The following is a 13,132-nucleotide window of genomic DNA, read 5'->3' as shown; positions in this document are numbered from 1 at the left end:
CCGTGTCCATTGCTGCTCTAAACATTGGGGTACAGATGGCCCTTCTTTTCACTACATCTGTATCTTTGGGGTAAATACCCAAGAGTGCAATTGCAGGGTCATAGGGAACCTCTATTTTTGTTAATTTTTGGCATTCTAACTGCTGTAAGGTGATATATCATTGTTATTTTGATTTGTATTTCCCTGATAGCTGGTGATGTTGAAATTTTTTTTTCATGTGTCTGTTAGCCATTTGTGTGTCTTTTTGGAGAAGTGTCTGTAGACCAATGGAACAGAATAGAGACTCCAGAAATAGGCCCTCAACTTTATGGTAAACTAATCAGGAAAAAATATCCAATGGAAAAAAAGACAGTCTCTTCAATAAGTGGTGCTGGGAAAACTGGACAGCTACATATAGAAGAATGAAACTGGACCATTCTCTTACACCATACACAAAGATAAACTCCAAATGGATGAAAGATCTCAATGTGAGACAGGAATCCATTAAAATCCTAGAGGAGAACATAGGCAATAACCTCGATACTGGCCGCAGCAAATTCTTTCAAGACATGTCTCCAAAGGCAAGAGAAACAAAAGTGAAAATGAACTTTGGGGAATTCATCAAGATAAAGTCTACTGCACAGCAAAGGAAACAGTCAACAAAACTAAGAGGCAACCCATGGAATGGGAGAAGATATTTGCAAATGATATTACAGATAAATGGCTGATACCAAGATCTATAAAGAACTTCTCAAACTCAACACTCAAAAAACTAATAACCCAATCAAAAAATGGGCAAATTCCACTTAAAAAAATTTTTTTATTAACTTTTAAATTGTTTTATAAACATACAATGTATTTTTATGCCCAGGGGTACAGGTCTGTGAATCACCATTTCACAGCACTCACCATAGCACATACACTCCCCAATGTCCATATCCCAACACCCTCTCCCAACCCCCCTCCCCCCAGCAACCCTCAGTCTGTTTTTTGAGATTGGGTCTTTTATGGTTTGTCTCCCTCCTGATCCCATCTTCTTTCATTTTTTCTTTTCCTACCCCCAAGCCCCCCATGTTTTTAAAAAGATTTTATTTATTATTTGAGAGAAAGAGAGAGAAAGAGAGAAAGGAGAGGGGTAGAGGGAAAAGTAGAGACAGAATCTCAGGCAGGTTCCCTACTGAGCACAGAGCCCAATATGGAGCTTGATCACAAAACCTTAAGATCATGACCTGAGCTGAAATCATGAAACACATGATTAACTGACTGAGCTGCCCAGGTAAACTTCCAAAGCCCACTTTTATGTTCACTTTCAGAAAACTACTTTCATTCACCAAAAATAAATTAGTAGAGTACTTATGAAAAATAGGACACAGGTATGTGTATAGAATGAATATTATTTTGCAATTTTGAGTTATGAAATAAAAAGATGCATAGTAATGAACAAAACAATCCGCAATCTGTGCTGAATTAGGAGCATTTAGCCTACACCCAGAGTCCTAGAAGCTATCAAACCTCCTCTTTTTCAGGCAACCCACGGAATGGGAGAAAATATTTGCAAATGACAGTACAGACAAAAGGTTGATATCCAGGATCTATAAAGAACTTCTCAAACTCAACACACACAAAACTGATAATCATATCAAAAAATGGACAGAAAATCTGAACAGACACCTCTCCAATGAAGACATACAAATGGTCATCAGACACATGAAAAAATGTTCATCATCACTAGCCATCAGGGAGATTCAAATTAAAACCACATTGAAATATCACCTTACACCCGTTAGAATGGCCAAAATTAGCAAGACAGGAAACAACGTGTGTTGGAGGGGATGTGGAGAAAGGGGAACCCTCTTACACTGTTGGTGGGAATGCAAGTTGGTGCAGCCACTTTGGAGAACAGTGTGGAGATTCCTCAAGAAATTAAAAATAAGCTTCTCTATGATCCTGCAATTGCACTCCTGGGTATTTACCCCAAAGATACAGATGTAGTGAAAAGAAGGGCCATCTGTACCCCAATGTTTAAAGCAGCAATGGACACGGTCGCCAAACTGTGGAAAGAAGCAAGATGCCCTTCAACGGATGAATGGATAAGGAAGATGTGGTCCATATACACTATGGAGTATTATGCCTCCATCAGAAAGGATGAATACCCAACTTTTGTATCCACATGGACGGGACTAGAAGAGATTATGCTGAGTGAAATAAGTCAAGCAGAGAGAGTCAATTATCATATAGTTTTACTTATTTGTGAAGCATAACAAATAAGATGGAGGACATGGGGAGATGGAGAGGAGAAGGGAGTTGAGGGAAATTGGAAGGGGAGGTGAACCACGAGAGACTATAGACACTGAAAAACAACCTGAGGGCTCTGAAGGGGCGGGGGGTGGGAGGTTGGGGGAACCAGGTGGTGGGTATTGGGGAGGGCACGTATTGCATGGAGCACTGGGTGTGGAGCAAAAACAATGAATACTGTTATGCTGAAAAGAAATTTAAAAAAAATTTAAAAAACAGGCAAAAATACAAGAGTGTCTCCTCTGAAATCCGTGTGCATGGTATACTGCATTACCTAAGGAAAATGTAATACAATATTAAAATTAAAAAAAAAACCCAAAACCTCCTCTTTTTCTGCTAACACAGCAAAGACACAGGACACAGGATTTACCACTCCTTATCTCAGAGTACATCCATTCTCAGTCCTAGTGCTAAATTCCTGCAGCAGCCCAGAAACCCAGGAGATATGGCATAATAGAATTAATAGATGCAGATATTTTCCCCTAGCATAACATCACATAAAGTATACTCATTTCTTTAAAAGTATCAAGAGAAAAATGTTAATCACATTAGGTACAGAAAAAGAAACACACAGTGCTGTCCAGAATTCTGTCTAACCACTGAGCCTCTGTATGACTAATTAATCTCTGGACTTCTGTTGCTCCTACACAAGGATACATGTCCCATACATGCATATGTTACAGGTGATTTAAGGATAAGAATAAAAAGGTTGGTCTTCTTAGAAACAGGTCCTTTGGAGTGAAGACCCATATGATTATATTTTTCATAACTGAGATTCTGAATTTTATATATTGAGGCATTGCTCCTGGTGATGGCCTAAGATTATGGGCATCAGAATCTGAAGATAAACAACAGGAGAGTGCTTTCTGACCCAGCCTCAGCTCTCCAGGACCTCTCTTCCTTGTATCAATTCCAACCAACGATATGAGGCGAACAGCCAAATGTAGACTTCCTTATGCACCAGAAGTTCAGCTTCTTTTATCTGATTTCACCAACTACTTCCCATTTGTTGATTATTGGAAAAAACAACTTCCTGATGGGGACTGGTCCTACTTTAAAAAATGAAAATAGTAACATAAAGACATTCTTGTTGGTGCCAAAATCAGGTACTAGATCACTTTTCAGCAGAGTGCCAATTTCTGGTTCCCTTTTCTGGTTATACAGTGAAGATAGATGACTACAGAGATAACAGACAAGGAATTTTCTAGGAATTTCTAATGAGCCAACTAGTCAACTAAACCTTACCTATGTCAGACATACATGTTCAGCGTTCCTATTACAACAAATTTCTTTTTGTTTGAAGTTAACAAATCTTTGATCAGGTGTAGTTACTCTTGCTTTGGACAAATCCACAAATGAAGAAATACATTCATAATTTCCAGAAGTAAAAAAAATATTTAATCTGAGAACTAACCTAGTTAGATAGGAAAGTCTTTTTACAGAGATCTATCAATACTAATAGTAATCCCTGCCCTAACTGAAATGAGATGCTATAGGGGCATCTGGGTGGCTCAGTGGGTTAAGCCTCTGCCTTTGCCTCAGGTCATGATCTCAGGGTCCTGGGACGGAGACCTGCATTGGGCTCTCTGCTCAGCAGGGGGCCTGCTTCCCTCACTCTCTCTGCCTTCCTCCTCTCTGCCTACTTGTGATCTCCCTCTCTGTCAAATAAATAAATAAATAAATAAAATCTAAAAAAAAAAAAAAAAAAACCCGAGATACTATAAAGACATGTACTGGTCTCCCAGCAGCCTTGACCAGTACTGGCATTTCTGATCCTTGAGGTAGTATGCATTAAGTAGGGCTGGAATATTGAAGATGAAGAGTCACACCACCACAACTAACTACAAAAATAGTTGTGGATTGTTTGGCCTATTCATGTATTAGGTCATAGCTGATGAAGGATGGAGATGCTGAGGTTCCAGTTACTTCTCATGCATTTTCCTGTCCTTGTGCTAGTCATGGTTTTATATTTGGAGAGTAAAGCAACTATAATTCATCCCACACTTAGGAGAGTTGTGGGTCAACATTTAGTCACCACTTTTTCTGTATTGTATGTCAAATAAATTTCATAATTAGTAACAACAGAAAAAGATTCTCTTCTTCCATCTGTTTAGGGCATCTTTGATTTCCTTGTTCCTCAAGCTGTAGATCAATGGATTTAGCATGGGGATTATAACAGTGTATAAAACTGATGCCAACTTGTTTTGACTCAGGGAATCACCAGAGTTAGGATACAAATAAACAAAGATACCTGAGCCAAAGAATAGAGTCACTGCTGTCAGGTGAGAAGCACAGGTGTTGAAGGCCTTGGACCTGCCTTCAGCTGATGTGATCTTCAGAATGGTGGCAACAATATAACCATATGATATCATGATAACTGAGACAGATGTGAGTCCGAAGATTACTGTGAGCACAGAAGTCATGATTTGAAAGAAAAAGGTATCAGAGCACGATAGGTTTAGCAGTTGGGGAAGGTCACAGAAGAAATGATTGATGACATTTGGCCCACAGAAATGGAGCTGAAGTAAGGCACACAGTTGGATAAATGAGCCAAAGAATCCAGTTACACAAGATCCTGCCACCATCTGGACACAGAGGGTGGGCGACATGATGGCGGTGTAAAGCAGAGGATCACAAATGGCAGCATATCGGTCATAAGCCATGGCTGCCAGGAGACAGCACTCAGTCAGACCCAGGCTAGAGAAGAAGAAGTACTGCATAGTGCACCCCACAAAGGAGATGGATTTCTGCTTCTTGAAGAAATCCGAGAGCATCTTGGGTGCTATAGTGGAGACATAGCAGATGTCCAGCAAGGACAGGTTACTGAGGAAAAAGTACATAGGTGTGTGCAGATGGGAGTCCACCCTGATGAGTGTGATGAGGCCCAGGTTCCAGCACACTGTCATGAGGTAGGTCCCTAGGAACACTGAAAAAAGGACAATGGTGAGCTTTGGAAATTCAGAGAATCCCAAGAGAATGAATGTCATAACTGCTGTACTGTTCCTTCCCCCAGCCATTGCATTAGTAATCCTAGGATCTGTAGACAAAGAAGAGAATAAATCTTTAAGTTAGCTGTTATCCCAATTTCTATTATCACCTTCTACTCACACTAAAAACAAAACCAAGAGAAATATTGAGCCATTTTAGAAGAAATAACTCCACTTAATGTTGCCCCTAAATAGTTACAATGGTCCCCTGCATCAATATTCCCACATGTAAAAGAAGATAATTATGCTTTTCACTGTTAGCTCACCAGGCTCTTACAAGGACAAAAGAAAGTATAATAACATTTGGAAAGCTCTTCTTAAAGATACTTTAGAAGTTTCAGGATATGATTAGAGGGATTATAACTCCTATGTATAGCTTAGTGACTAAAAGCATGGCCTTAGATGTCACATAGCTATCTTTGGAATGTGGTTCTGTTATCTGGGAGTTTTAGGACTCTGAATATGTTGTCTATTATCTTTCTATCTAACTTACTTAATTGACAAGACAAAGATAATAGAACCTACCTCATATGGTCAGTCGAAGTGAAATTAGTTCAGTTATGTACAGTGTCACTCGTGCAAATATTAAGTATTGAGTGAAGTTGTATCATTAGCTAATATCTATGGAATATAGTTTTGAAGCACTAGTTTGGCTCGTGAAAAACTTAAAAGGTCAGCCTGGTGGTGGGTGTTAAGGAGGACATGTATTGCATGGAGCACTAAGTTTGGTACATAAACAATAAATCTTAGAACACTAAAAAAATTAAATTAAATTAAAAAAATAAAGGATTGGTAATACATATAACATTCTCAGACTACAGTGGGATTAAGTTAGAAATCAGTAATAAATTGGTAATTGAAGAACCATCATATTTGGAAAGTAACCACATATTTCTAAACTATTCCGAAGTCAAAAAATACATTAGAATAGAAATTAGAAAACATTTGTAACTTAAATATAATGAAAAATATTATTCACCAAATCTTGTGGATTTTTTAATTGAGATATAATGGGTATATATAGGATTTCACTCATATGTGGAATTTAAGAAATTGAGCAGATGAACATAGGGGAAAGGAAAAAAGAAAAAAGAGGGAAGCAAACCATAAGAAACACCTAACAATAGAGAACAAACTGCTGGTTGATGGAGAGGAGGTGGGCGGGGGATGGGCTAACTGGGTGGTGGGTATTAAGGAGGGCACGTGCTGTGATGAGTTATAAGTAAGTGATGAATCATTAAATCATACACCTGAAACCAATTTTGCCATATATGTTAACTAACTAGAATTTAAATAAAAACGTGAAATCTAAAAAAGGAGAAAAAAGAAGGTATATATATACACAATGGAATACTATGCAGTCTTCAAAAGAAATGAAAACTTCCCATTTGCAATGATGTAGATGGAACTAGAGGAAATTATGCTTAGCGAAATAAGTCAATTGGAGAAAGACAACTATCATATGATCTCCCTGATATGAGGAAGAGGAGGTGCAACGTGGGGGGTTTGGGGGGTAGGAAAAGAATAAATGAGACAAGATGGGATCAGGAGGGAGACAAACCATAAGAGAGTCTTAATCTCATAAAACAAACTGAAGGTTGCCGGGGGAGGGGTGTAGGGAGAGAGTGGTGGAGTTATGGACATTGGGGAGGGTATGTGCTATGGTGAATGCTCTGAAGTGTGTAAACCTGGCGATTCACAGACCTGTACCCCTGGGGCTAATAATACATTATATGTCAATTTAAAAAATAAATAAATAAATAAATAAAATATTTTTAATAGCAAAAAAAAATTTAGCGATGGAAAGGGAGATATAACTAGCTCCTGAAATTGTTACAATGGATATGCTAAACAATTTCATGTCAATAAGTTTTAAAACTTAAAATGCTCAAATTTCTAGGAGAATGTAACTTGCCAAAAGTGACTCAAAAAAGAATCAGAAATCTGAATATTCTATAAACACTAAAAATTTGAATCAATACTGAAAATCTTTCCATGAAGAAAACCCCAGGCCCAAATGGTTCAATCAGCAAGTTGTACCAGGAATAAAGGAAAACACGGGGTCCCTGGGTGGTTCAGTCAGTGAAGCATCTGCCTTCGGCTCAGGTCATGATCCCAGGAACCTGGGATCAAGCCCAAATTGGGCTCCTTGCTCGCAGGGAGGCTGCTTCTCCCTCTCCTTCTGCTTGCAGCTCCCCCCACTTGTGCTCTTTCCCTCTCTGTCAAATAAGTAAATAAAATTAAAAATAATAATGAAAGAAAACAGTAATTCCAATTATCCACAAAACTTTCCAAAGTATAGAAATTTAGACCAATCTCCAATTCATTTTTGTGGGACTATCATAACTTTGTGCCCAAACCTGACAAGAACGGAGTAAAAATGAAACAGTATAGCCCTATTGACTTGTGTGCACAGATTAGAAACATCTTGAGCAAAGTGTTGACAAACTGAATCTAACAGCATATAAAAATAATAAAGCATGAACGAGTTGTGTTTATTTCAGAAAGGCATGGTTGCCTTAATATTATAAAATCACTTATTGTAATTCACCACATTAAGAGATTAAAGAAGGAAATAATATAATCATCCTAATAGATTTAACTAAAAAAATTTTATTCATGATTTTAAAAAATTAGCAAATAAGGGAACTATTTTAACCTTGCTGAGGATATCTTACAACCAACCTCCGCAAATTATATAGTAATGGTGAAATAATGAAAGAATTATCATAGAGTTCAAAACAAGGACATAAAGCTCACCATCACATGTTTTATTAATCTTTGCTTTAAAGATTCTAGCTAGTGAAACAAGGGCAGAAAAACAATGAAATTTTAAAAAGTCAACTTTAGTGAGGTATAATTCACAAACAATAAAGTATATCAATTTTATGCAGTTGACAAATTTGCTCACCCATTAGCACACCACCATAATCAAGATGTAGGACATTTTCTTCCCTCCAAAATATTCCCTTATGCCTTTTTAAAATAAGTCCTCTCTCCTACCCCTTAGGCAACCACCAATCTGCTTTCTTTTTTTTTTATTTATTTTTTATTTATTTTCAGCATAACAGTATTCATTGTTTTTGTACCACACCCAGTACTCCATGCAATCTGTGCCCTCTCTAATACCCACCACCTGGTTCCCCCAACCTCCCACCCCCCCCACCATTTAAAATCCCTCAGATTGTTTTTCAGAGTCCATAGCCTCTCATGATTCACCTCCCCTTCCAATTTACCCCAACCCCCTTCTAACCCCCCAAGTCCACCATGCTATTTGTTATGCTCCACAAATAAGTGAAACCATATGATAATTGACTCTCTCTGCTTGACTTATTTCACTCAGCTTATTCTGTCACTCTATGTTAGGGGATCTTCACTAGATTTTCAAAATAAATGGAAACAAATTGTATTTATTTTTTTATGTCCAGTTCCTTTCATTTAATATAGTATTTTTGAATATTCATATAGTTGTGTTCATCAATAATTTGTTCCTTTTAGTGTCTGAATAATATTTTATCATACATATATACAACAATGTGTTCATCCATTCACCTGCTGATGGATATTTGAATTGCTTCTAAATTCTAGCTATTATAAATAAATCTTTTATGAATTTTTTATGTGCAAATAGTGGTGTAGACAAATGTTTTCATTTGGGGAGTAAGTACTTTGCAGCTGACCTGCTGGATTATATGGTAAGTGTTTATTTAACTTTAAAGAAATTGTCAAATTGCTTTCCCAGTATGTAATTTTTTAAAAAGTTTTATTGAGCTATAATTCATATACCATACAATTCACCTGAATGTGCCCTTTTCACTGCCAGCAACAGCTATGAGAATTTCAACTTTGAGGAGAAGATAGAAATTATATTTTTATTACCTCCATGGGATCTGGTTGCTTTTATAAAAAATCCAAAAAGAAACTAAATAGCAATATGAGAATTAATCATTATTCCCACATGATCTAAATGCCTATGTAAAAAACAAAAAAGGACTGTATAGATATCTCATTGCAATGAATGAGCAATTAGCAAAACCAACATATAAAAATGATGTTCAAGGGGAGGAGTCAAGATGGCGGAGAAGTAGCAGGCTGAGACTACTTCAGCTAGCCAGAGATCAGCTAGATAGCTTATCTAAAGATTGCAAACACCTGAAAATCCATTGGCAGATCGAAGAGAAGAAGAACAGCAATTCTGGAAACAGAAAAACAACCACTTTCTGAAAGGTAGGACCGGCGGAGAAGTGAATCCAAAGCGACGGGAAGATAGACCCCGGGGGGAGGGGCTGGCTCCTGGCAAGCGGCGGAGCAACCGCACACAAAATTAGGACTTTTAAAAGTCTGTTCCGCTGAGGGACATCGCTCCAGAGGCTGACCGGGGCAAAGCCCACACGGGGTCAGCGTGGCCTGAGGTCCCACAGGATCACAGAAGGATCGGGGGTGTCTGAGTGTCACAGAGCTTGCGGGTATTGGAACGGGAAAGCCGGCTACAGAGACAGAGCCCACAGTAAGCTCGCAACTCGGGGTGACCTTGAACTGGTCGCAGGCTCAGTGAGCTCAGAGCGCGGCCGGAGGTCAGGCAGACGGGAGTAACTGGGTGCTGTTCTCTGAGGGCGCACTGAGGAGTGCGGCCCTGGGCTCTCAGCTCCTCCCAGCCGGAGACCAGGAGGCCACCATTTGTATTCCCGTCCACTGAAACTCTACTGAAAGCACTCAGGGAACAAAAGCTCCTGAAAGCAAACCCGAGTGGATTACTCACCCCGGCCCCAGGTAAGGGCAGTGTAATTCCGCCTGGGGCAAAGACACTTGAGAAACACTACAACAGGCCCCTCCCCCAGAAGATCAACAAGAAATCCAGCCGAGACCAAGTTCACCTAACAAGGAGTGTGGTTTCAATACCAAGGAGAGCAGCAGAATTCCAGAGGAGGAGAAAGCCAAGCACGGAACTCATGGCTTTTTCCCTGTGATTTTTTTTTTAGTCTTGCAGTTAATTTAATTTTTTTCTTTTTCATTTTTTGTTTTTTTTTTCTCGCCTTTGGGTAAAAATTTTTTTTTTACTGTTACCTTTTTCTTTTTTTAACGATTTTTTACTAGTTTATCTAATATATATATATTTTTCTTTTTTATATTTTTCTTAGCTGTTTTCTTTTTTTTTTAATTCCTTTCTTTTCTTTTTTTTTTTCATTTTTCTTTTTTTTTTTTCTTTCTTCCTTTTTGAACCTCTTTTTATCCCCTTTCTCCCCCCTCATGATTTTGGATCTCTTCTAATTTGGTTAAAGCATATTTTCCTGGGGTTGTTGCCACCCTTTTAGTATTTTACTTGCCCCTTCATATACTCTTATCTGGACAAAATGACAAGACGGAAAAATTCACAACAACAAAAAAAAGAACAAGAGGCAGTACCGAAGGCTAGGGACCTAATCAATACAGACATTGGTAATATGTCAGATCTAGACTTCAGAATGACAATTCTCAAGGTTCTAGCCGGGCTCGAAAAAGGCATGGAAGATATTAGAGAAACCCTCTCGAGAGATATAAAAGCCCTTTCTGGAGAAATAAAAGAACTAAAATCTAACCCAGTTGAAATCAAAAAAGCTATTAATGAGGTGCAATCAAAAATGGAGGCTCTCACTGCTAGGATAAATGAGGCAGAAGAAAGAATTAGTGATATAGAAGACCAAATGACAGAGAATAAAGAAGCTGAGCAAAAGAGGGACAAACAGCTACTGGACCACGAGGGGAGAATTCAAGAGATAAGTGACACCATAAGACGAAACAACATTAGAATAATTGGGATTCCAGAAGAAGAAGAAAGAGAGAGGGGAGCAGAAGGTATACTGGAGAGAATTATTGGGGAGAATTTCCCCAATATGGCAAAGGGAATGAGCATCAAAATTCAGGAGGTTCAGAGAATGCCCCTCAAAATCATAAGAATAGGCCCACACCCCATCACCTAATAGTAAAATTTACAAGTCTCAGTGACAAAGAGAAAATCCTGAAAGCAGCCCAGAAAAGAAGTCTGTAACATACAATGGTAAAAATATTAGATTGGCAGCTGACTTATCCACAGAGACCTGGCAGGCCAGAAAGCTGGCATGATATTTTCAAGCACTAAATGAGAAAAACATGCAGCCAAGAATACTATATCCAGCTAGGCTATCATTGAAAATAGAAGGAGAGATTAAAAGCTTCCAGGACAAACAACAACTGAAAGAATTTGCAAATACCAAACCAGCTCTACAGGAAATATTGAAAGGGGTCCTCTAAGCAAAGAGAGAGCCTACAAGTGGTAGACCAGAAAGGAACAGAGACCATATACAGTAACAGTCACCTTACAGGCAATACAATGGCACTAAATTCATATCTCTCAATAGTTACCCTGAATGTTAATGGGCTAAATGCCCCTGTCAAAAGACACCGGGTATCAGAATGGATAAAAACACAAAACCCATCTATATGTTGCCTCCAAGAAACACATTTTAAGCCCGAAGACACCTCCAGATTTAAAGTGAGGGGGTGGAAAAGAATTTACCATGCTAATGGACATCAGAAGAAAGCAGGAGTGGCAATACTTATATCAGATCAATTAGATCTTAAGCCAAAGACTATAATAAGAGATGAAGAAGGACACTATATCATACTCCAACAAGAAGATTTAACAATTTTAAATATCTATGCCCCCAACGTGGGAGCAGCCAACTATATAAACCAATTAATAACAAAATCAAAGAAACACATCAACAATAATACAATAATAGTAGGGGACTTTAACACTCCCCTCACTGAAATGGACAGGTCATCCAAGCAAAAGATCAGCAAGGAAATAAAGGCCTTAAACGACACACTGGACCAGATGGACATCACAGATATATTCAGAACATTTCATCCCAAAGCAACAGAATACACATTCTTCTCTAGTGCACATGGAACATTCTCCAGAATAGATCACATCCTCGGTCCTAAATCAGGACTCAACCGGTATCAAAAGATTGGGATCATTCCCTGCATATTTTCAGACCACAATGCTCTAAAGCTAGAACTCAACCACAAAAGGAAGTTTGGAAAGAACCCAAATACATGGAGACTAAACAGCATCCTTCTAAAGAATGAATGGGTCAACCGGGAAATTAAAGAAGAATTGAAAAAAAATCATGGAAACAAATGATAATGAAAATACAACGGTTCAAAATCTGTGGGACACAACAAAGGCAGTCCTGAGAGGAAAATATATAGCGGTACAAGCCTTTCTCAAGAAACAAGAAAGGTCTCAGGTACACAACCTAACCCTACACCTAAGGAGCTGGAGAAAGAACAAGAAAGAAACCCTAAGCCCAGCAAGAGAAGAGAAATCATAAAGATCAGAGCAGAAATCAATGAAATAGAAACCAAAAAATCAATAGAACAAATCAACGAAACTAGGAGCTGGTTCTTTGAAATAATCAATAAAATTGATAAACCCCTGGCCCGACTTATCAAAAAGAAAAGAGAAAGGACCCAAATAAATAAAATCATGAATGAAAGAGGAGAGATCACAACTAACACCAAAGAAATACAAACTATTATAAGAACATAGTATGAGCAACTCTACGCCAATAAATTTGACAATCTGGAAGAAATGGATGCATTCCTAGAAACATATAAACTACCACAACTGAACCAGGAAGAAATAGAAAGCCTGAACAGACCCATAACCAGTAAGGAGATTGAAACAGTCATTAAAACCTCCAAACAAACAAAAGCCCAGGGCCAGACGGCTTCCAAGGGGAATTCTACCAAACATTTAAAGAAGAACTAATTCCTATTCTCCTGAAACTGTTCCAAAAAATAGAAATGGAAGGAAAACTTCCAAACTCATTTTATGAGGCCAGCAT

The 13,132-nt window shown here is 38.3% G+C and overlaps 1 protein-coding gene across 1 annotated transcript; it reads right to left on the bottom strand.

Moving 5' to 3' along the window:
• Positions 1 to 4,346: 4,346 nt before the first annotated feature.
• LOC132009459 (olfactory receptor 5AN6-like) lies at positions 4,347 to 5,291 on the bottom strand. The gene has a single exon (XM_059387610.1). It carries the CDS (start codon positions 5,289 to 5,291, stop codon positions 4,347 to 4,349), a length of 945 nt encoding a protein of 314 aa, XP_059243593.1.
• Positions 5,292 to 13,132: the final 7,841 nt, after the last annotated feature.

The sequence above is a fragment of the Mustela nigripes genome, chromosome 1 (assembly GCF_022355385.1).
Source record: "Mustela nigripes isolate SB6536 chromosome 1, MUSNIG.SB6536, whole genome shotgun sequence".
Taxonomy (NCBI): Eukaryota; Metazoa; Chordata; class Mammalia; order Carnivora; family Mustelidae; genus Mustela; species Mustela nigripes.
This window is presented reverse-complemented; position numbering and strand designations above follow the sequence as displayed.

Excerpts from the sequence above, each read along its gene's own strand:
- LOC132009459 (XM_059387610.1), bottom strand. The coding sequence starts at position 5,291 with ATGGCTGGGGGAAGGAACAGTACAGCAGTTATGACATTCATTCTCTTG.